Below are 21,558 nucleotides of genomic sequence, written 5' to 3' on the forward strand. Positions count from 1 at the left end.
CTAGCAATACAACATCTGAGCTGCTAATGCTGAGTAGGTCGCCATTAGCACCTACGTCTAATTAAAGGCAAATACGCATTAGAACCTAATGCTCATATCGTTTTCCTTTGCTTTATAACAATGTGAGCAGCTACTGCTAAATAGCATTAGCTAATAACAGCAGTCTAATTTAATGTAAGTTAGCCTCATTTGCATTATAACGATGTGAGGAGTTAATGCTAAGTATGCTGCCATTAGCAGCTAATTCTAATTAGGGGTGAATAATTATTACCAGCTAATGCTAATATCGTTTTCTCTTCCCTTTTAACAATGTGAGCAGCTAGTGCTGGGTAGGCTGGTGCTAGCAGCTAATACTAAAGCTAAAGCTAATTTGATGTGAATTAGCATTACATTAGTGAGGAGTTAATGCTAAGTAGACTTCCATTACAGGTAATGCTAATTTTAGGTATTTAGGAATTGGCAGCTAATGCTAATACCATATTTTCTTGCATTATAACAATATGACCAGCTAATGCTAAGTAGGTTGCCGTTATTAGCTAATACTAATTTGAGGTGAATTAGCATTATCCGCTTATGCTAACAATGTTTTTTCTTACTTTTTAACAATATGAGTAGCTAATCTGAACATTTTTTTAAATTTAATTTTAACTTTTCCCCTGCGATGTGAAGAGGTAATGCTAAATAGCACGCCATTAGTGGCTAATTCTAATTTTAGATGAAAAAGCATTAAAAGCTAATGCTAATACCATATTTTCTTGATTTATATCAATATCAGTAGCTAATGCTAGGTATGTAGCCATCATTAGCTAATGCTAATTTAGGTGTATTAGCATTATCCGATAATGGTAACTCTTTTCCCCTGCATTACAACGACGTCAGGAGTTAATGCTAAGTAGGCTGCCATTAGGGGCTAACTCTAATTAGGGGTGAACAATTATTAGCAGCTAATGCTAATACCGTTTTCTCTTTCCTTATAACAACTTGAGCAGCTAATGCTAATTTGATGTGAATTAGCATTATATTAGTGAGCAGTTATTGCTAAGTAGGTTACCATTAGCAGCTAAAGCTAATTTGAGGTGAATAAGCATTAGTAGCTAACGCTAATACCCTTTTCTCTTGTGTTATAATGATGTGAAACGTTAATATTGTTCTCAAACAACAGAATGAGAATGAAATATTGATTCTAACAGGGCCCATAAACAGTATTAGCTTAGCAGCATTAGCTTATCAGAGTTTTCATCATGGTCACATAAATCCTTAGCAGAGCAAAGTGGCCTACTTAGCAATAGCTGCTCAAGTTGTAGAAAGCAAGGGAAAACAGTAATAGCATTAGCTGCTAAATGTGCACTTGAGAACAAATTTATTGTTAATTCAGCTGTGAATGTAGAGTTTGTCATTATTTAAGCTTCCATTTCCAAATGTTAGCTGCTCCTGTCTGCCTCTTTGTCACAAACACAGACTGAAATGATTCACAGCCTTGTTTCATCCTTCTGTCACTGTGGACATACAGCATGGGAAACATACACATGGCTGACACTTTATTAGGTACACTGGTATCTATCTCAGGTACACCTGTGACCTAAATGTTCCTGCAACCAGACTCCTTGGAGACCCCTACATAAATATCCATGAACTATCCAGCTAGACTAGTGTGTCTGTCCCTGAAAATATTCCTGCATGTGTGATTGTTCATGTCTCATCTGCAGGAAACAAACAGGAAGTGAGTGAAGGACACAGGAAATGTTTCCAGCTCTTCCTCCTCTATCAGACATTCTCTCCATACCTGAGAGTGTCCAGTCTCCAGCCTGGATCCTTCAGTCCAGCCGACAGCAGCTTCATTCCTGAGAGACCTGGATGATTGTAGCTCAGGTCCAGCTGTCTCAGATGGGAGGGGTTGGAGGTCAGACCTGAGGCCAGAGAAGTACAGCCTTCCTCTGTGATCAGACAGCCTGACAGACTGCAGACACACAAAACAACAATCAATCTGTCAACAATCGTTTTCTCTTCGTCACAATAACATCTATCCATCCATACATCCATTCAATGTAACTTTATTTATAAGTGACAATACCCAACAGACAACAACAGTCATCTGAAGCTGTTTAACAGTGTAAGGTAACCGCCTCCACTGTGAGCAGCACTTGGTGATGGTGGGAAGAAGAACTCCCTTTGACACAAAGATCCTCCCAGTGAAAACAGGCTCCAGGAGGAGCATCTACCATGACTGGTTGCAGGGTGAGGGGAAAGAGAAGAACATGAACATCAAGAATGCAGCGAGTGGTAAAATAATAATAATAATAATGGATTGGATTTATATAGCGCTTTTCAAGGCACCCAAAGCGCTTTACAATGCCACTATTCAGTCACTCTCACATTCATACACTGGTGGAGGCAGCTACGGTTGTAGCCACAGCTGCCCTGGGGCAGACTGACAGAAGCGAGGCTGCCATATCGCGCCATCGGCCCCTCTGGCCAACACCAGTAGGCAAGTAGGGTAAAGCCCAAGGACACAACGACCAGGACAGAGAGCCCAGGGATCGAACCGGTGACCTTCCGGTTACAGATGCGATTCCCAACCCCCTGAGCCACGGTCGCCCTAAATAAAGATTTGACCTCAGTGTGCTCAGTGTTCCTGTCTATTCCTAACATATTCCTAACACGATAGCTGCACTTTAGAGCTCTAAAACTGGAACTGACACATAAAAATACTGAGAACACAGACTAGCAGCCACTGCATGGCCTCAAGTACGTATGTGGTGCGTTCAAAGAGCATCAGCATAGACATGGTGGGTTCAACAATATAGGACATAACAATTTCTATGGCGAAAATACTATCAATGAATGAGCCATAACATTTTAGCCATGTAAACATGTTATCAGTGGGCTTTCCAACAACTTGCATTGATCATTAAAGGATAAAATACGTGAGTCGAGGTCACTACGAGCCATGCGAGGGTCAAACATGGCAGAGAACCTTCCAGCAGCATCTTGGTTTATAATCCGCCTTTGGATCATCAGTTTAGGAGATGAAGGATCCAAGTAAAATAACAAGTTAAAAAATATGCAGCTATGGTCACTCACATGGACATCCTCCACACATACATCATGTATATTTAAACCCAGGGAGAAAACAAGATCCAGTGTGTGACCCTTTGTATGTGTGGGGCCAGAAACATGCTGCCTAAAGTTAAAAGACTCAGTGACAGTGATGAGCTCAGCAGCAGTGTTACAGGATGCTTCATCAATATGACGGCTCAAATCTCCCAACCTTCTCCAATGAAATGATGGATGTCAGAAGGTCATTAAATTCAGTTAGAAAGACCCCATCAGGTAGAATAAAATACAATAACTGGTTTTTAGAGAACTGACCATCATCTGTGACTCAAATGCAGAAAAGGAGTCCGAGGTCATCAGACTGCATGTGAATCTGTCCTGGTAAACAACAGCGAGTCCTCCACCACGTCCTAAAAGACGCGGAGTTCAGATGACGGAGCAGCCAGCCGGGCAGATTTCATTCAAGTGGACATAATCAATGTTCCCTCTAAGCTGCGCACGGGCGCAATCCGCTGACACGCTCTCTGCACACAGAGTATCTGCATTGCGCACAAAAAGATATCTAACAGGCTGTGAGGCTCCTGAACTCTCTGCCCCCCTCTCACGGACAATAACCATATCCAACTTCTTAATAGCAATGAACTGGTCTGCATTGGTGCATCATATCTTTATTCTCTTCCCCCTCCTGCCCCCCCCCCCCTCCTTCTTAAATAGATAACTATCATATCTGATATCATATCTCACAGTACAATAATATTGAATGGGTTGCATTGTTGTACTTTGTCATGTTTCTCAGGTCTTTGTCTGATTTTCTACGAACATTACTTGTCATGTTCTCATGTTGTTGCTAAGGATTGTCTTATTGCATTGGAGTCACACTGGGTTAAATATGTACACTTGGGTTTTAAGGGGTATTTATTATTTTCTTCTTTTTTTTTGGGTTGTATGGAAGCCCCAAACGCAATTTCATTGTTCTTGACAATGACAATAAATAAATAAATACTAAATACTAAATACTAACCTGAATTGAAATTAAAATAAATACGTTAACAATTCTGCTTTGCAGTGTTAGTCAGTGACTGGCTGCTCCAGTATTTAGAACGATGCCGCCTTATCCCATAGTCCAGCCAATGATTCACATTCGTATATACGCAGCTAATCAACGTCGCTGACGGGCTATGACAGCGTCCTCATGTGCCGACACCGGTGTTTTGGTTGATGTAGAGTGAAGCCACGTTAATGACAACGTGATCCAGTGATCCAAGGGACCGCTCAGGGAGTTTGTGTGTTCGCTCAGACACATGAAACATTAGAGGGAACATTGGACATAATTCTTATTTTGCTGCCACGTCTCAGTCAGACACATGAAATCTAGAGACTCTTTAATAAAGAGATCGCTTAGAATAAATGATTTGTTTGTTATGGAGCGAACGTTAAGCGGGGCCAACCGAGTTGATGACGGTCGATCTGCAAAATCAACAGCTGACTGCAGCGGCACTTGAAATAAAGACAATGCAGACCTGTGGACCTGCTGGGCAGGGCAGCGACTCCAGAGCTGGGGGAAGCAATGATCGATGAGCAGACATAGCTGTTATCAATAAAAACAGTGAACGTTTGACGGACACACCGTGAGAAAAACTGCTTCTGAGCCACAGAGCCCAGGTCCCAGTCACCGGCGTAACATATTAACTAAATGTCAGGAGAGGAAGTGGACGCAGGCACCAGGATTCTCCCCACAGCCAAGAAGCTAGCCTCTGGTAGCTTCTCAGTTTCACCTGGACGTCGGCCCTCGTTCCCCTTTTCCATCTCTTGAGGGTGAAAGTCCTGCGGGTTGTGAAGAGTAGCACACCAGGGGAGGAAGAGTTTTTCTGTTCAGCTGTTACAGTAGCTCTCCACTGAATCTTTGATGTTAAACCCTTTAAGACCTACCATAGAACCAAGTCTGCCAGAGCTTATCTTTAGATTTTTACATGCTGTAGTGCAGACCTTCCCAAACTGTGGTGCCCGCCCCCTAGGGGGGGCGCAGAGCCATGGCAGGGGGGGCGCGGTATGAAAAGGGAGGGGAACAAAACGCTTGAACACTGCTAGCACGGCGCCCACAGAAATGCAAAGCAGGAGATGAAGCATCGCTGAATATGTTTCCAAACCAACTTCATTCTAAGCCAAAGACTAGAAAACATGGTGAAGCAAATCTGCCCTTTGGCTTCACCTGCACAGGTGCTGAGGTAGGTCCCTGCGTCGGGAGCAGCGCTGGGCTCTTCCAATCATGGACAAACAGGATCCCACATTCTTAATTTTTAGTTCACAAACACTTGTTGTAGTGACTAACTACTCCTGACATTTTGGAGATGTTTGCTCTTTATAGAGTAAAGTTACAGCGGGATACAAATAACATCAGGCTGATCCTGCCACGATTTGTTCCCTCGATTCAAATCACAGACAAACAGGATCCCACAGCTGTTTATGTTTTTGAACCCATTTTGCACAGAGAGGCATTTTTTGAAAATGTATTGACAGCAATGTTGATTAGTATTACAGAAGAAGAAAAAACAACTACCCGTGACGCCTTTGTAAATGGAGGGACAGTAACTGCGTGTGAAACCTGCAGATACTCAGATTAACAGTATTTTGTCTCTGTCTGCCATTCTGCAATTCATCTCACATAAACAATAACGTGACGTGAAAAAAGGCGCAACCTTTGACGTTGCCAGATGAACTCTGTATTCCTCGTCCGCAAAAAAGGAGTTTTAAAAAAATCTCAGTTTTTGGTGATTTGAAACACTGTTTGGATGAAACAGCTGCGTTTTCAAAAATACCCGTGTAGGTGCGGACGTAGCGTAAAAGATTTAGTAGTTTATTTTCTTACTACCTGTAATTTATTGCAGATTACTTGTATTTGCTTAATTGTTTACTAAATGTTTGAGGTGTGAAATAAACCGCAATGGAGCAAAATATGGGCGTGTGTGGTTGGAGGATGTGTTAGTGCGTGTGCGTGCTGTTCACGCGCCGGGGGGGAGGCGAACGTTTTTCGTGTAAAACAAAGGGGGGCCCAGCAAAAAAAGTTTGGGAACCACTGCTGTAGTGCCATTTTGGGGAGCAGTTCAAGTTGCTATACATCAATACAACCGTTATAGCCCAAATTTTAATAATATGTATGCATTCAGTCCATAGTAACTACATATACATATATACATATACAGCAAAAAGTGCAATAAACTAGAACAAATTGAAAATTGTTTTGTTTTGTATTTTTACATATATTTGTAGTTAGAGAAATTTAAGAGGTTTATCCCTCAAAACGGAAGAACTAAAAAAGTTGCACAAAATAGTTTCCAACCACAGGAAATGTAATTTGAGTGTATCCATAGTTGTATTTTTGAGATACACCAAATTGTATATACTGCATGAAAAACTAAAATAAATACTACCATGTGAATTTGCAAGAAAAACTTCAGTGCATCAAAATAAACTATTTCCAACTGTGTAATTTGAGTTCTAAGCCTCCCAGAAACTATACTGAAAGGGTAAACTCAAACATGACTTTTAAAAACACCAGTGTAGGCTTCAAGGTAAAAAAAACAAACAAACAAATAACTAGAATTTTCGCAAAAACGACGTCACTTCAGGTTTCAGGCAGGTAATGGCGGACATACGATAGTTTGGGCTGACATCTATTCCAACGTAGGAAGTGCTATGAACATCTGATCGGATTGGCAAAGCGTGTTTCTGGAATATTACTTTTTTGTTGCTGCAAGTGCTTTTCATGCAACTTTTGAAAAGCTATGTGTGGAAGGAAACGGTGACCTAGGATAAGCTGGATACATAAGATGTAAGTACAACTCCGGTTTCACATGCAAAAATAAAAATTATTGCACTAGCTTGTGTGGTTGCCGATCTACAGGCATTTAAAAATAGTTACGCAAAACTGAGCGTTCCCACTCTGACCGGCCTTAAAGGGTTAACAGTATCTCCCAATCATAATTTAAAGCAGCAGAAATTAAGTCAGAACTCAAAAGAGCAAAAATGACATTACAAAAAATGATTGACGACAGTGAAAAACTACATTGTTGCCTCCAGCAAGCTGCAGCGGCGGCAAAGCCAAACACAGGCGCCATCTTGTTTGACAGAAGAACGTAGCACACAGCAGCTACAAGCATAGAGTGCACCACTATTGTTCAAATGGAAGAAATAGAAAACACTCAATAAATCCTTCCACAGCTGAAACTAATGTAGACAATGTCAGGGGAGGAAGTCAAACTGAACTTATGACACCAAGCACGATAACTACCAAAATAATGCAGGAAAAGTAAACTAAGAAACCCTAAAGCAACTAAACAGAGCAGCTAGCAATAAACAAGAAGTGTAAACTATAAAAACATAGAAGCTAAATGCTAACATGGCTAACACTATCATCACTGTATGTAGCCCGACTCTTCTCACAGCAACATACAACTGTCATGGCTAGACATCTCACTGATTGGCTCATGTTAGCTTGTGAAAATATAACGTCCCAGCAGTACTAGCTGTTTTATATACTGTTTAAAATAAGCGAAATGTGCTTATAATGTGTAAATAAAGGCTGAAGCAGCTAGCACTGTTAGCATCAGCACCAAGCCCTGTTACATTTGTACACTGTTAGAGCAATGGCTCCAATCTACAGCCTTTAAAATAATGATTAAAATGCTGTGATTGCAGCCATTCCCCAACTCTCTGTGAATGGTTCTCATGGCCATTGATCAGTGGGCTTTGATCAGTGGGCTCTGATCAGTGGGCTTTGATCAGTGGGCTTTGATCAGTGGGCTTTGATCAATGGTCATGAGAATTTGCATAATTATGATTAAGGAACTGACCTCCCAGCCCATTGTTCCTTCAGTGGGCTGGTTTCAGTCATTATGCAAATGTACTGTTTATAAGATTGAAACCTGCAGTCAGCCGAGATTGAAGAAGTCACCTGGATGATGATGAAACATTTCTCCCACAAAACGCTACGTCCAGATGAACAGAATCAACTTTTGGAGATTTACTTACCTGGATGATTATTGGTTATTGGTAACTTTATTGTCCCTAATGGGAAATTGATTTGCAGTATGTCCGTACAAGCAAACAAACAGGCAACCAACACATCACATACACACTCCAAAATAATATAATATAATATAAGCCTGAGAAAACAACCTAGATTTTTCATCAAAAAAGTACAATGTGCAATGGCAACAACACATATGGTTCAGTGTTATTAACTATGATAATAGCAGTAGGTACAAAAGACAATCTATGTCTCTTTGTCTTCACTGCAGGCACTTTATAACGACGACCTGATGGAAGCAGTTGAAAATCATTAAAGAGAGGATGATCTGAACACAACATGACAGAGGTCGCCTTCCTCAGCACCTGCCTGTTATAAAAGTCCACAAGCTGGACCTGAGACCTCCCTGAAATCTTACCAGCCACTTTAACCAGGTTGTTAAGTCTGGTCTTATTATTCAGAGACATATTACCGTACCAAGCAATGATACAGAAAGTTAAAACAGATTCAATAAAACTTTTATAAAAAACGAGTCATCATTGCAGATGAAACATTGAAACCTCTCAACCTCCTTAAAAAGTCTTTGTTGAACCTTTTTCACTGTAGCAGCAAGATGTGACTCAAAGCACAGAGCTTTATCAAGAACAACCCCCAAATACTTATAACTGTCCACCAGTTCAATGGCTGCACATTTACCACTGTTAGCGCAGGATGAGGGGATGTCTCCCTGAAGTCAATAACCATGTCCTTGGTTTTCAAGGTGCTGATCATTAAGAAGGACTGATCACACCACGAAACAAACTCATCCACAACAGGCCCATGGGAATCCTCTTCACCATGAAGGAGGCTTACAATGACTGTGTCATCTGCGTATTTAATGAAATGCCTGTTGGCCTGTGTACTGCGACAGTCATTAGTGTACAAAATATACAGTAGAGGAGAGAGACAACAACCTTGCGGTGAGCCAGTGGAAGAGTTCAGCTGTTTGGAAAAACAGCCGTTCACTCTCACACACTGAGATCTGTCAGTTAAAAAGTTTAAAACCCAACCAACGAGATTAAGATCAAGTGTAAACTGGTTAAGAAGTTTATCAGCTAAAAGATGTGGCTGGATAGTATTAAAAGCTGAAGAAAAATCAATAAATAAGAGCTGAGCATGAGCTTTGGCGCCATCAAGATGGCGATAAAGGAAGTTCAACAGAGTGACCACTGCATCATCAACACGTCTACGAGGCTTGTATGCAAATTGTAGAGGGTCTATAAGCTTCTCTACTTGCTAACTGAGAGTCTGAACTAAAACCAGGAAGACTTATCTTATTACAGTCACTGTAACAGTGACCAGTCATGTGTTTCATGCCTGCCCAGGCCACCCTTAAGTTATTGCTACCCATCTCCGCCTCTACCTTATCCTTGTATTTTACTTTGGCTTTTTTAATTTCTGATCTGATCTCCTTCCTAATTTCTCTAACTTTCAAGATATTCCCTTCAATAAAAGCTTTTTTCCTTTCATGAATCAGCCTCATAAGACCTTTTGAAGACCATGGTTTGTTATTAGGAAAAAAATGGAGATGGTGTCAGTCGCATTCTTAGGATTCGCTTTAGGGTGGATGTAAACAATGGTGACGTTGATCTGTGGGAATTCCCTCGGCAGATAAAACGGCCTCAAAGACACAGAGAGGAGCTCAATGTCAGGCAGACACACTTGTCTACGAACGGTCACATTTTTACACCATTTCTGATTTATATACAAACACACTCCTCCTTGAGATTTCTGGGTAGCTCCGGGGTCTCGATCCAAACGTATGGGAAACCCGAAGCCATTTAGTTCCAGAGAACAATCAGGGTCAGAGTCCTTGAGCCAAGTCTCTGTGAATGCCATTAGACATGTATCCCTGTAGCCACGCAAGTGTGCGACATTCAAATGCAGTTCATCCAATTTACTCCTCAGAGACTGCACATTAGCCAGGATTATTGATGGTAAAGGAATGACTCCAAACTGTCAGGATTGCCAATAAAATCATGCGAAATAAAAAACCCATCTTCGTTAAAAGAAGTTCCACAAAGCACAAGCCGATGCTATAGAATTTCCTCAGGCAAAAAAATATATATATAAAGGAATAAAAGAATGAAATAAAATAAGTTAAAACACTGACACTGACAGAGAGAGACAACCTGCTGGTCGCCACAAGAGCAGCGCCCCTCTTTCTAGTCTAGTCTAGACTGAGAATGCATCAAGACCACTCACTCACCCTTCCCTCCTGCCTCTCAGCTGCTGAAACTCACAGTTTGTTACCACGGAAGAGTCACTCCTTCATCTGAGATGAAGCCTGATAGTCTGACTGATGCAATATAACATTCAGTCTACACTTTGTTTTTGTGCAAAGATGATAAAGAGGAAATACTAATAACATAAACAAAAATAAATGTCCAATTTAGAAATCTTATTCTTTTTTGCTCTATAAAATAGTTGTTTTTATTTTTCAGTCACTCATCGTAGCAGTAGGATTTACATGAAAATAAAAACAAATTAAGTTTGAGAGAAAAAGTACATTTTTGGCACTCTCTGGGCAACTGACTCAGAGACTCAAATGACTTAAAAAACCCGATTCATTTTGGTGAGTGACTCATTTAAACTCGATTCGGTAAAAAGAATCAAATTTACCATCACTAATACAAATCCCTTTGGAGAAAACAGCTTTAAAACATGTATTGTTAAATTCCAGATGTTTCTTTGCAAGGAAAACTCAGACACTGAAACAATACCACCAGTAACCTCCTACATATGGAAATGTGGTGTCATTAAAGACATAATAATTTCATTAATACCCAATATCCAGCAAAATATGTAATTTGAACATTTTGTTCCTAACGAAATCAAATGTATATATTGTAGAAGATTAGCCAAATTTATGTAAAATGGCCAGTACATGAATTAAAAAAATAAATAAATAAACAAAATCGTATGACTGTGACAAATTTTACACAGTAATTCAGTCTAATAATCCACTCAAATATAAATATAAGTTTAGCTAAAAGCTCTATAGATAAGTCAATCAATAATATAATTCACATTTTAAATGATCATATGTGTTAACGTTTGAATCCTGACCTGAGAGTTTCCACTGCACACTGTGAACTCTTTAGTCCAGCAGACAGAAGCTTCACTCCTGAATCCTGCAGGTCAGAGTTACTCAGGTCCAGCTCTCTCAGACTGGAGGACTGGGAGCTGAGGACTGAGCACAGAGCTTCACAGCTTCTCTCTGACAGGTTACAGCCACCCAGTCTGAAAAACAAAAGATAATCTATAATACTTATGTAAAGTTTGTTATTATATTACATGCCATCTTTTTATTTTTGATGAAACCTTAACATACTAAGATACAACATCATATGGATGAACTTGAATAAAATGTTTTTTTTTAATTATATCTTTATTTGGATTGGACAAGAAAAAACCATCTGCATAGCAGTATATGAATAACATGGGAACAAAGTCCTTCCAGGTTTTAGATTAAGTCCAGGAGAGCAAATGATAAACAAAGTGATCAGCGGGTGCATATTAACCTCCACTAGCTATTACTAGGACAGTTGCTCGCATGCTCTCCCAAAGGAGATATATAGAACACATTACATGGAACTATAAACACAAACTGGGAGGGGTGCCCATGCTGCAATCATTGTGAAGAAATAAGTAAATAAACAAGCAATAGTAATAGAAGTAAATGTAAAAAACAAACAAACAAAAAACAACCAAGTAATAGTGAGATCAAGTGAAGTCAGCCCTCGTGGGGGTGATGAATTGGATCCAATTGTTCCAAATTTGGTAGATTTTGGCTTTTTGATTTCTTAACAGATATGTAAGTTTTTCCATCCTAAATATCTCTAAAATGATCCCAAACCAGTCGTCTAGGGTAGGCTGGGCTGGGCTTAACCATCTTCTAGTAATTGTTTTTTTACTTGCCACCAAGAGTAATTGCACCAACTTAATCTCACTCCTACATTCCAGAAAGGGGACCAAACCCATGTATAAAACCTTAAAATCTAAAGGTATTTGAACGTTAAAGACTGCACTTAAGGAGACCTGAACGTTTTTTAACTTGGGACAGTCCCAAAAGACATGAAAATGGTTAGTAACAGTCGAGCTGCATTGTCTCCAGCATTGCATATAAGCCCCTTTGTACCTCTCCTGATATGGAGTCTTGAAGTACCTAATAATATTCTTCCAGCCATGTTCCTTCCAGCTCATAGAACTGTACATGGACCACTGGCAGTACAAAACATTTTCCCACTCCCCCACAGAAATAGCAATCCCTGATTCCCTTTCCCATTTATCCTTAGTGTATAAAGTGTTATCCTTGCTGGCACTAGAGAGGGCTTTGTATAGTTTAGAAATAGATTTAGTAGGGATCATGGTTGTGGCATTTTTCAGGATGAGGAAAAAATGCGACTCAGCATCATTGAAGTCGGACAGTTGGCATTCATGATCAATATATGATCTCAGCTGTAAGTATCTATGAAAGTTGTATTTTGTCAGGTTGTCCTGTAAGGTCTCAAATCTGAGCACAATATTTCTATGAGTAAGAGAGAGGAATGTTGTAAGGCCACAGGATATCCATGCTTTAAAAGTTACCTGGGAGCTGAGACTCATAAAGGGGACCAGATTCCATCTGTGCAGATCAGCTTTTATACTTGCAGATATTGGCTCGTAGTTTGCCTGAAAGAGCCCGAGAGGTCCGCAGTCAAATATATTCCCAGGTACTTATTTTTCTCGTTATCCCGATTTACTTTAAATTTCCTACGTAAAGCTACAGAAGCTGTATAATTTAAAGTCATCACCTGTGTTTTTGAAATATTGACCTTATAACCAGATAACTTCCCCAAATCACTTAAAGTAGACATCAACTCACTAAAAGACCTCTCTGGCTCCTCCAGGCAGACCAGTACATCATCGGCGAACATTACCACTTTATGTTCAACTCCTGACAATGCAACACCCCTAATGTTATGATTTTGTCTAATCGCTTGGCCTAATGTTTCTATGAATAAATCAGAGAAGTGGCGAGATTGCACAACCCTGCCTACAGCCACGTTCCAGAGCAAAGGGCTTGGAGAGATCACCATTCACCTTAATACGGGCTGAGGGTCGAGCATACAGACCTTGGATTACTCTAATAAACTTGTCGTGAAAGCCAAACTTCCCCAGAACCTTATACAGAAATACCCATCTGACCGAGTCGAAGGCTTTCTCAGTGTCCAAGCTTCCTATCATTGATTGAGTTTTGTTCTTTTGTATTTGAGCAGAGATGTGTAATATTCTCCTAATGTTGTCAGTTGTTTGTCTATAGTGAATGAAACCAGTCTGATCTAAATCGATGAGGTCAGGTAAAAACTTCTCCAGTCTACGAGCAAGAATAGAAGTAAATAGTTTGTAATCCAAGTTAAGGACACTGATTGGTCGATAGTTTCCACATTCTCGTTTATCTTTCCCCTCTTTTGGGATAATTGAAATAGTTGCCTCCCTCCAGGAGGGTGGGATTTCTCCCTCCTGTAGGATGTAGTTAAATGACTTCAGCAATGTGGGGACTAGATCTGCCCTCAGGGTGCGATACCACTGAGAACTGAACCCGTCCGGCCCAACTGCCTTACCTGGTTTTAATCTGGAAAAAGCATTAATTTCTTCCACTAAAATGGGATGTGTTAGAAGCTCATTTTTGAGAGACGGGAGTGAAGGTAATTCTAGAGAGCTAAGAAAGGCATCAGTACAATTCTCCTCCGTAGCATTGGGCTGTGAGTACAGCTCCCTAAAGAAGGTCTCAAAACATTTCTGAATGTCTTCTAATTTTGATTCCAGAATATTAGTCTTGGGGTCCTTGATTTGGTATATCGTACTTTCCTCTAGTTGTTTGCGTTATTTATGTGCCAGATATTTTGCAGATTTCCCTCCTGTCTCATAGTATTTTTGCCTCAAAAAAATTAAGTTATTTTGGGCCTCCTGGGTGTAAATATCATTAATTTCATCCTGTATTTTCATGATATCCTGCTTCACAGTAGAATTTGCGGTGTTTATGTCTTCCTATTCTTTCAACTTTAAATTTGCCTGTAGTTCTGCTAATTTTTGCCCTTTGATTCTCTTTAAGTGGGAGGCGATAGAAATTAATTTACCTCTCATTACCGCTTTGAGCATATCCCAAAGACTAGTTGGAGATACCTCTCCTGTGTCATTAACATCTAGAAATTCTTTAATGTCTACCTTTAATTTGGAAACTATGGCAGGATCATTAAGGTGCGATAACAATTTCCACAGTGTGGTACATTTTTTCCTAGCCACCTGCAAAGATAGAGAGATAGGACTGTGGTCAGATAGATCTCTTGTTAATATGTCACAGTCTTTGACCCTAAACCTATCAACTTTAAACATAAAAAAGTAGTCCAGCCTTGCATACACTTTAAAGGAACCAGAGTAATGAGTGAAATTTCTGGTAGATGCGTAGCGGTCCCTCCATACATCTATTATCCCCATCTCTACCATATAGGAATTGACTTTTCTAGTAAGTGCTGTTACCTGGTTGGTTGGGGAGGAGGAGTCTAGTTTAGGGTCAAGTCTAAAGTTAAAACCCCCCCCACAGACAACTATCCCCTGAGAATCCACCAATAAATCAAACATATTCCTATAGAATAGCCAATCGCTCCCGGGGGGAGCATAAACATTTAAAATTGTGATTTCAGACCCCTCTATTCTTCCTGTTATTCTAACCAATCTGCCTTCCTCGTCACAGAGTTCTTAGATATGTTCATAGTTAAGTGTACCAGAGATAAGTGTAGCCACACCCCTCTTGTGTTTGGACTTAACGGAAGAGGAGAATACATATTTAAAACCCTTTCTTTTCAATCTCAAGTGATCTACTTGGTTCATGTGTGTCTCCTGAAGTAATGCAATCTGGGCCTTCTCCTTCCTTAGTTTGGACAGTATCTTATTCATCTTAATCACGTTCAGAACCCCGTTAACATTAAAAGAGATTACTTTCACTGACTCACTTTCCATGAAGATATATTAAGTTACCACAGCGCATAAACTCAATAGCAGCAGGCAACCCCCTCTTAAAACAGTAACAAGTGAAAAAAGTTAGGAATGAACTGAAAACATTTGAACATAACTGGAGCTTGAAAGCTCCTAAGCTGGCTTCTGACAGTGGAGCACTTCCACTGACACCCTCACAACTTGAAGGGAAACCCCTTATTACTCCCTGAGTTAGGGGGCTTTCCACTGCGACGTCACTCACAGCACGAGAAGCCCCACCCATTTTAGCTCGACAGTAACCATATTTCACCATGTTGTCCATAGCTAATACATAACATTAAATTCGTTCTCTTCACGTCTGTATACTTGCAGCTTCTCTCTATATCCCGCAGCTCCTCGGATCTGACGCGGACGCCGACCACCAACTCCCCGCCACAGCGGGCATCTTTGTAGTTTTTCTCTGGGGGTTGCCGGTGGTGTAATCACCTTTACCGGCAGGCCCCGACTCGCCAGGTCAGCCGTTGCCTCCTCCACCGTGTTGTAGGTTTTCGCTCCTTCTTTGAAAAAAACCTTAAGGCGCGCTGAGTAGAGGGTCCTAAACCGTACATTCTTCTCTTTTAGGACCTTTCGTGCCTCTGCATACTCCTTCCTCAAAGCCATGATCTCAGGGGGGTAATCGTGGTCGAGGTTGATCTTGCTGGAATTCAGCATAAAACCTTTCTTTTGCCAAGCGAGCCTCAGCACTTCTTCTTTAACCGTGAAGCACAGGAATTTTACCAGGATCGATCTGGGTTGGGAGCCGTCCGGAGGGAGTAATGATAACGCTCTGTGTGCTCTCTGAATTTGTAACGGTGTTGATGGTGGGATGGCGAGATTCTCCCGGAGTAGCTTCTCCACAAAGTGGGCCATAGATGGAGCTCCCGATTCTTCTCCCTCCGGCACCCTGTACAGTCTGAGCGACTCCCTCCTCGAGTAAGCCTCCAGTGATGTTAGTTTTGTTTGAAACTTTTCCTGCATGCTTTCTTCCATTTGCGCAACATCTCTAAAATTAGAAATATCCTGTCTCAGAGTGACGCTGAAAAACTAGTTCATGCATTTATTACTTCCAGGCTGGACTATTGTAATTCGTTATTATCAGGATGTCCAAAAAACTCCCTGAAAAGCCTTCAGTTAATCCAAAATGCTGCAGCAAGAGTCCTGACAGGGACTAGAAAGAGAGAGCAGATTTCTCCTGTATTGGCTTCCCTTCATTGGCTTCCTGTTAAATCCAGAATTGAATTCAAAATCCTGCTCCTCACATACAAGATCTTAAATAATCAGGCCCCATCTTATCTTAATGACCTTGTAGTACCATATCACCCTATTAGAGCACTTCGCTCTCACACTGCAGGCCTACTTGTTGTTCCTAGAGTATTTGAAAGTAGAATGGGAGGCAGAGCCTTCAGTTTTCAGGCCCCTCTTCTGTGGAACCAGCTTCCAGTTTGGATTCAGGGGACAGACACTATCTCTACTTTCAAGATTAATCTCATATTTCCATTAAAAGTGTTGAATTTGTTTGATGTTCTTTATGATCTCTGGCACCAGTTCATCTGTAGGCTGAGCTCAATCCATCCATTTAGTGAAATTATGTTTAAAGGTCTCCTTGTTTTCTGAGCGTGCACAGATCCTGAAGCAGAAAGCCTGGGTTAACAGAGAAATGATCATCACTGTGATGATGCTCATCATCTCTGACTGGGATTTGAGGTTTTGTCAAAGCAGCAAAGAAAGCCTGGCTATGTTGGACTGGGTGTGGAAGCAGCTCCCAGTTTGAGTTCAGGAGACAGACGCCCTCTCTACTTTGAAGATCAGCTTCAAACTTTACTTTTTGCTAAAGCATATAGTTAGGGCTGGACCAGGTGACCCTGAATCCTCCCTTAGTTATGCTGCAATAGACGTAGGCTGCCGGGGGATTCCCATGATGCATTGAGTTTTTCCTTTCCAGTCACCTTTCTCACTCACTATGTGTTAACAGACCTCTCTGCATTGAATCATATGTGTTATTAACCTCTGTCTCTCTTCCACAGCATGTCTTTATCCTGTCTTCCTTCTCTCACTCCAACCAATCACAGCAAATGGCCCCACCCCTCCCTGAGCCTGGTTCTGCCAGAGGTTTCTTCCTGTTAAAAGGGAGTTTTTCCTTCCCACTGTCGCCAAAGTGCTTGTTCATAGGGGGTCATGTGATTGTTGGGTTTTTCTCTGTATTTATGAAGTGCCTTGAGGTGACTTTTGTTGTGATTTGGCGCTATATAAATAACATTGAATTGCATTGTTAGTATCTCAGACAAAATCTCGTCTGTGTTCTGGAGCTTATCTTTGTGTTCTGCAACCCTGGTTTCCACATCATTAAGCCGCGCATTGGCTTTATCCAACTCACCCCTTATTTCCACCAGTTGCGCTTTCGTGTCTTTTCGAAATTCTTTCACCTCTTTCCCAACGCCTCTCAGTTCTTTCAGTATCAGCGTCAAACTTGCTGGGTCAACCTCATCTTCTGTCCCAGAATCCTCGCGGCTAGGAGTGGGAGAGTGGCCTCGGCTAGCCCCATAGGGGCTAACGTTAGCCCCTTCTGTTAGCTGCACATTGCCATCTTCCACGTTTTCAAACGTTAACTTCTTAGCTATTTTGTTCTTTCTGGACATCATTTAAACCCCTTTTTCCTCTTTATGTGCACTTAGATAGTGTATTAATTTACTTGGGGCAGTTTTAATAAGTTTCAGTCGAGAGCTCTCGTACTAGGTGTCCATCCCCACGAGCGCCGGAACCGGAAGCCTTGAATAAAATGTTTAATTGGTTCATTTTAAAAAAACAAAATGTCAATTGATCTGACCTCAGAGTATTTAGTTTACACTTTAAACTTTGTAGTCCAGCAGACAGAATCTTCACTCCTGAATCCTGCACATTTTTGATACTCAGGTCCAGCTCTGTCAGAGTAGAGGACTGAGAGCTGAGCATTGAGGACACAGCTTCACAGTTTTCCGCTAGAAGTTCACAGACGTTGAGTCTGAAAATGAAAACATGAACAAAGACTGATGTTAAAGTGTAATCAGGGTGCAATAACTAATCTTATATTTTAAGAATCCTTGTTGTTTTATGCTGAGCAGATGTGGTACGAAACAACAGTAAATTGATCAAGTTTACCTCTACTGTTTAAATTGCTGGATTTATTTTCTCAGTTAAAAACAAAACAAACAAACAAAAGAAAAAAGAATACAAATCGGTCAGACCTCAGAATATTCAGTTTGGCGTGTGGACTCTCCACTGCAGCAGACAGAAGCTTTACTGCTGAAGCCTTCAGGCTGTCGGTACTCAAGTCCAGCTCTCTCAGACTACAGGACTGGGAGCTGACCACTGACAACAAATCTGTACAGTCTTCCTCTGACAGGTTACAGCTGCTCAGTCTGAAAAAAATAACAAGAACAACAAAACAATAATATTTATTATCAAATAAAATCTCTTTATATGTTGAATCTAAGTAATCAAATGTGTACAAATGAGTACACTACAATGCACAATTAAATAAAAAATGTTCAAGAATTTAAGTGTAACAGAAGAAAAATATTTCAAATTAAACACAATTATTCCAATGTATGTAAATGGAAACCAGTGAAGACCAGGTTGATTTAGTGACAGTAGTTCAGTGTCTGCTGGCACAGGCCTGTGAGTACTGCAGTATTACACTTACTACAGTACTGCTGGTCACTTTATTAATTCTAATATGTGTGATTACTGTAAATGTAGTTATAAATAATGTATCACATCCTGGACTCTCATTTCATTTTCTGTCTAAAAGCTGCTTTGGCTCATTCCCCTTTAAAGCCCCGCTCTCCCTAAAGGCCAACTTTATTTTGATTGGATGATTTCATAAAGCACGCTGAAGGGCAGTAGCCAGTTATCATGAGCTCCATCTCCTCAACCTTCTGGTTTAGAAATTATAAGAAACTGTAAACCTCATAAAACCCGTCTTGATCCATGCTCAATCATCCAGGTTAGTAAATCCCAAAAGTTGATTCTGTTCATCTGGACGTAGCGCTTTCAGTGGGAGAAACATTTCGTCACTCATCCAGGTGACTTCGTCAGTCTCAGCGGACTTCTGGTTTCCAACCCTATAAAAAGTACATTTGCATAATGACTGAAACCAGCCCACTGAAGGAACAATAAGGCTGGGAGGTCAGTTCCTTGACCATTAGGTTTGAGTCATTATGCAGATGTACTCTTTATAAGATTGGGGAAAGCTGCAGTCAGCTGAGCCTGAAGAAGTCATCTTGATGAGTGACAAAATGTTTCTCCCGCTGAGAGCGCTACGTCCAGATGAACAGAATCAAACTTTGGGGGCTCATAAAATCATGATTAGAAATCTTCTCAGATGTATTTTTACATTTTAGATCCACAGCAACAAAGTTCACAGCAGGATGTCTCTGTTCAGTAATTATTATGCCCATTACCTGCAAACTGTGAGGTACGCAGGTAATGTCAGGTAAACACTAGCTGTCTGAAACTGTTCCTGTTAAATGTGTGTATAAAGGAAATAAGCTGAAATACAGAGACTGGGTGGATCTGTGCTTTGACTTTGACACCAAAAATTTCTTCCTGTTAAAAGGGAGTTTTTCCTTCCCACTGTCGCCAAAGTGTTTGCTCATAGGGGGTCATATGATTGTTGGGTTTTTCTCTGTATTTATTACTGTACAGTCTACTGTACAATATAAAGTGCATTGAGGTGACTGTTGTGATTTGGCGCTATATAAATAAAATTGAATTGAATTGAATTACATCCCATTTCAGGTACCTAGAACCTGAACCTTCTCTGGAAACCTGGGACGCTGGCGGGTTTCTCTTGCTTACCTATCTGCTCATCCTCTTTCTTTCTGCTCGCATGATGATTTCCTGGTTGAGTTTGTAAAGACTTTTGCTCAGGACCTTCTTGCTGTGCGGCAACAGTGCTAACCACCGTCCGCTGTATGTTTTTCAGTCATTAAATCAAACCATGAAAGATCAGCTTGCTTCTCGTGATGAACCTGTCTGTTTTCGATTCCACACCAGGGTCTGCCCACTGGAAAGTTCAGGGATAAGGGTGGAGGATACTCACACAAACAAAAAAACCCAGATTGCAACTCCAACTCTCTGTTCTACTTAACCAGACCTTTCAGGCTCTTGTTCAATTAGAACCTCATGGAGTCTGAGTTAGCGAGACAGTTAAACATCCCTCTATGCCCCCTTAATCCGCCCATTCCCACTAAGTCATTAAATAACCGAGTGTCCCCTCACATAACTCAGCGCACAGAGCCTGTCACCCCTGGCAATCACAAGAAAACACTTACCTTTTTTGCTTTTCATGCACCTCACAAACCACTCATACTCGGGTTTCCTTGGCTAGAATTACATAACCCCCACTTAGACTGGTCAGGTCAGAGGGTAATCAGTTAGAGTCTGTTCTGTCATTCAAATTGCCTTGTTTCTGCCCGTCCACCGGAACCTGTGGAACCATCAACCAACACTGAGACTGTTTTAGATCTCTCCTCTGTGCCCACCAAATGTCATGATCTTCAGGAAGTATTTAGCAAAAGTAAAGCGCTTTCACTGCCACCTCACAAACCACAGGACAGCACCATAGAACTACTCTCTGGCTCCACCCGGCCTTCTAGCTGGCTGTATAACCTGCTTAGACCTGAGTGTGCGGCTATGGAAAAGTACATTAAGGAATCCCTCGGTGCAGGCATAATCCAACGATTGTCATCTCAAGTTGGAACTTCTTTTTTGTGGGGAAAAAGGATGGCTCTCTCTGGCCATGCATTTACTTCAGGGGCCTCAGTGATATTACCATCAAGAATAAGTACCTATTACCTCATTAGCTCTGCTTTCAGGCCATTTCACAGTGCCACTGGGTTTACAAAACCCCACCTCCGCAACGCTTACCACTTTTTCCAGATCAATCAGGGAGACAAGTGGAAGACCGTTTTAAACATGCCATTGGGGGACTACGAGTATTTGGTCATGCCGCCTGGGTTAACTAATGCTCCCGCAATGTTTCAAGATTAGTTAACGATGTCCTCCGGGACTTCCTTGACAGGTTCGTATTGGTGTATCTGGATGATATCCTCATTTTTCCCAAAACCTGCGAGGAACATCAGTCTCATGTCCATGCTATTTTTCCAACGTTTGCTGGAGAATAAACCTTATGTCAAAGCAAAAAAGTGTGAATTCCATTCCTCATCAATAACTTTTTTCAGTTACATTTTGGCACGGGGGCAGGTGAAGACGGATCTGGCAAATGTGAAAGCTTTCACAGAGTGGCCTACCCCTTGTACCCATTGTAGATTCCAGAAGCATCTCCAATGGGTTTTGGGAATAGCAAATTTTTATAGACTGTTCATTTTCAACTATAGTCAGGTAGCTGCACCACTCAAGTCTCAGCATGCATCTGGTCCCCC

The 21,558-nt window shown here is 41.1% G+C and overlaps 1 protein-coding gene across 2 annotated transcripts in view; it reads right to left on the reverse strand.

The window, feature by feature from the left end:
• The window catches only part of LOC146606895 (protein NLRC3-like), a 597,012-nt gene that overhangs the window by 5,671 nt on the left and 569,783 nt on the right, over positions 1-21,558 (reverse strand). The window contains exons 7-10 of one of the 2 annotated variants that reach the window (XM_085349313.1): positions 18,423-18,531; positions 17,961-18,025; positions 11,189-11,362; positions 1,784-1,957 (exon numbers count right to left, since the gene is read on the reverse strand). In XM_085349313.1, the coding sequence (XP_085205439.1) occupies positions 1,784-1,957; positions 11,189-11,362; positions 17,961-18,025; positions 18,423-18,531 (522 nt within the window). Of the gene's footprint in view, positions 1-1,783; positions 1,958-11,188; positions 11,363-17,960; positions 18,135-18,357; positions 18,532-21,558 lie in introns of both variants that reach the window. The other variant, XM_085349317.1, reaches the window with a different exon arrangement.

Source organism: Diplotaxodon limnothrissa, unplaced genomic scaffold (assembly GCF_057381915.1).
Source record: "Diplotaxodon limnothrissa isolate DT_005_m unplaced genomic scaffold, D_limnothrissa_male_GT1.1 unmapped_scaffold_4, whole genome shotgun sequence".
NCBI lineage: Eukaryota > Metazoa > Chordata > Actinopteri > Cichliformes > Cichlidae > Diplotaxodon > Diplotaxodon limnothrissa.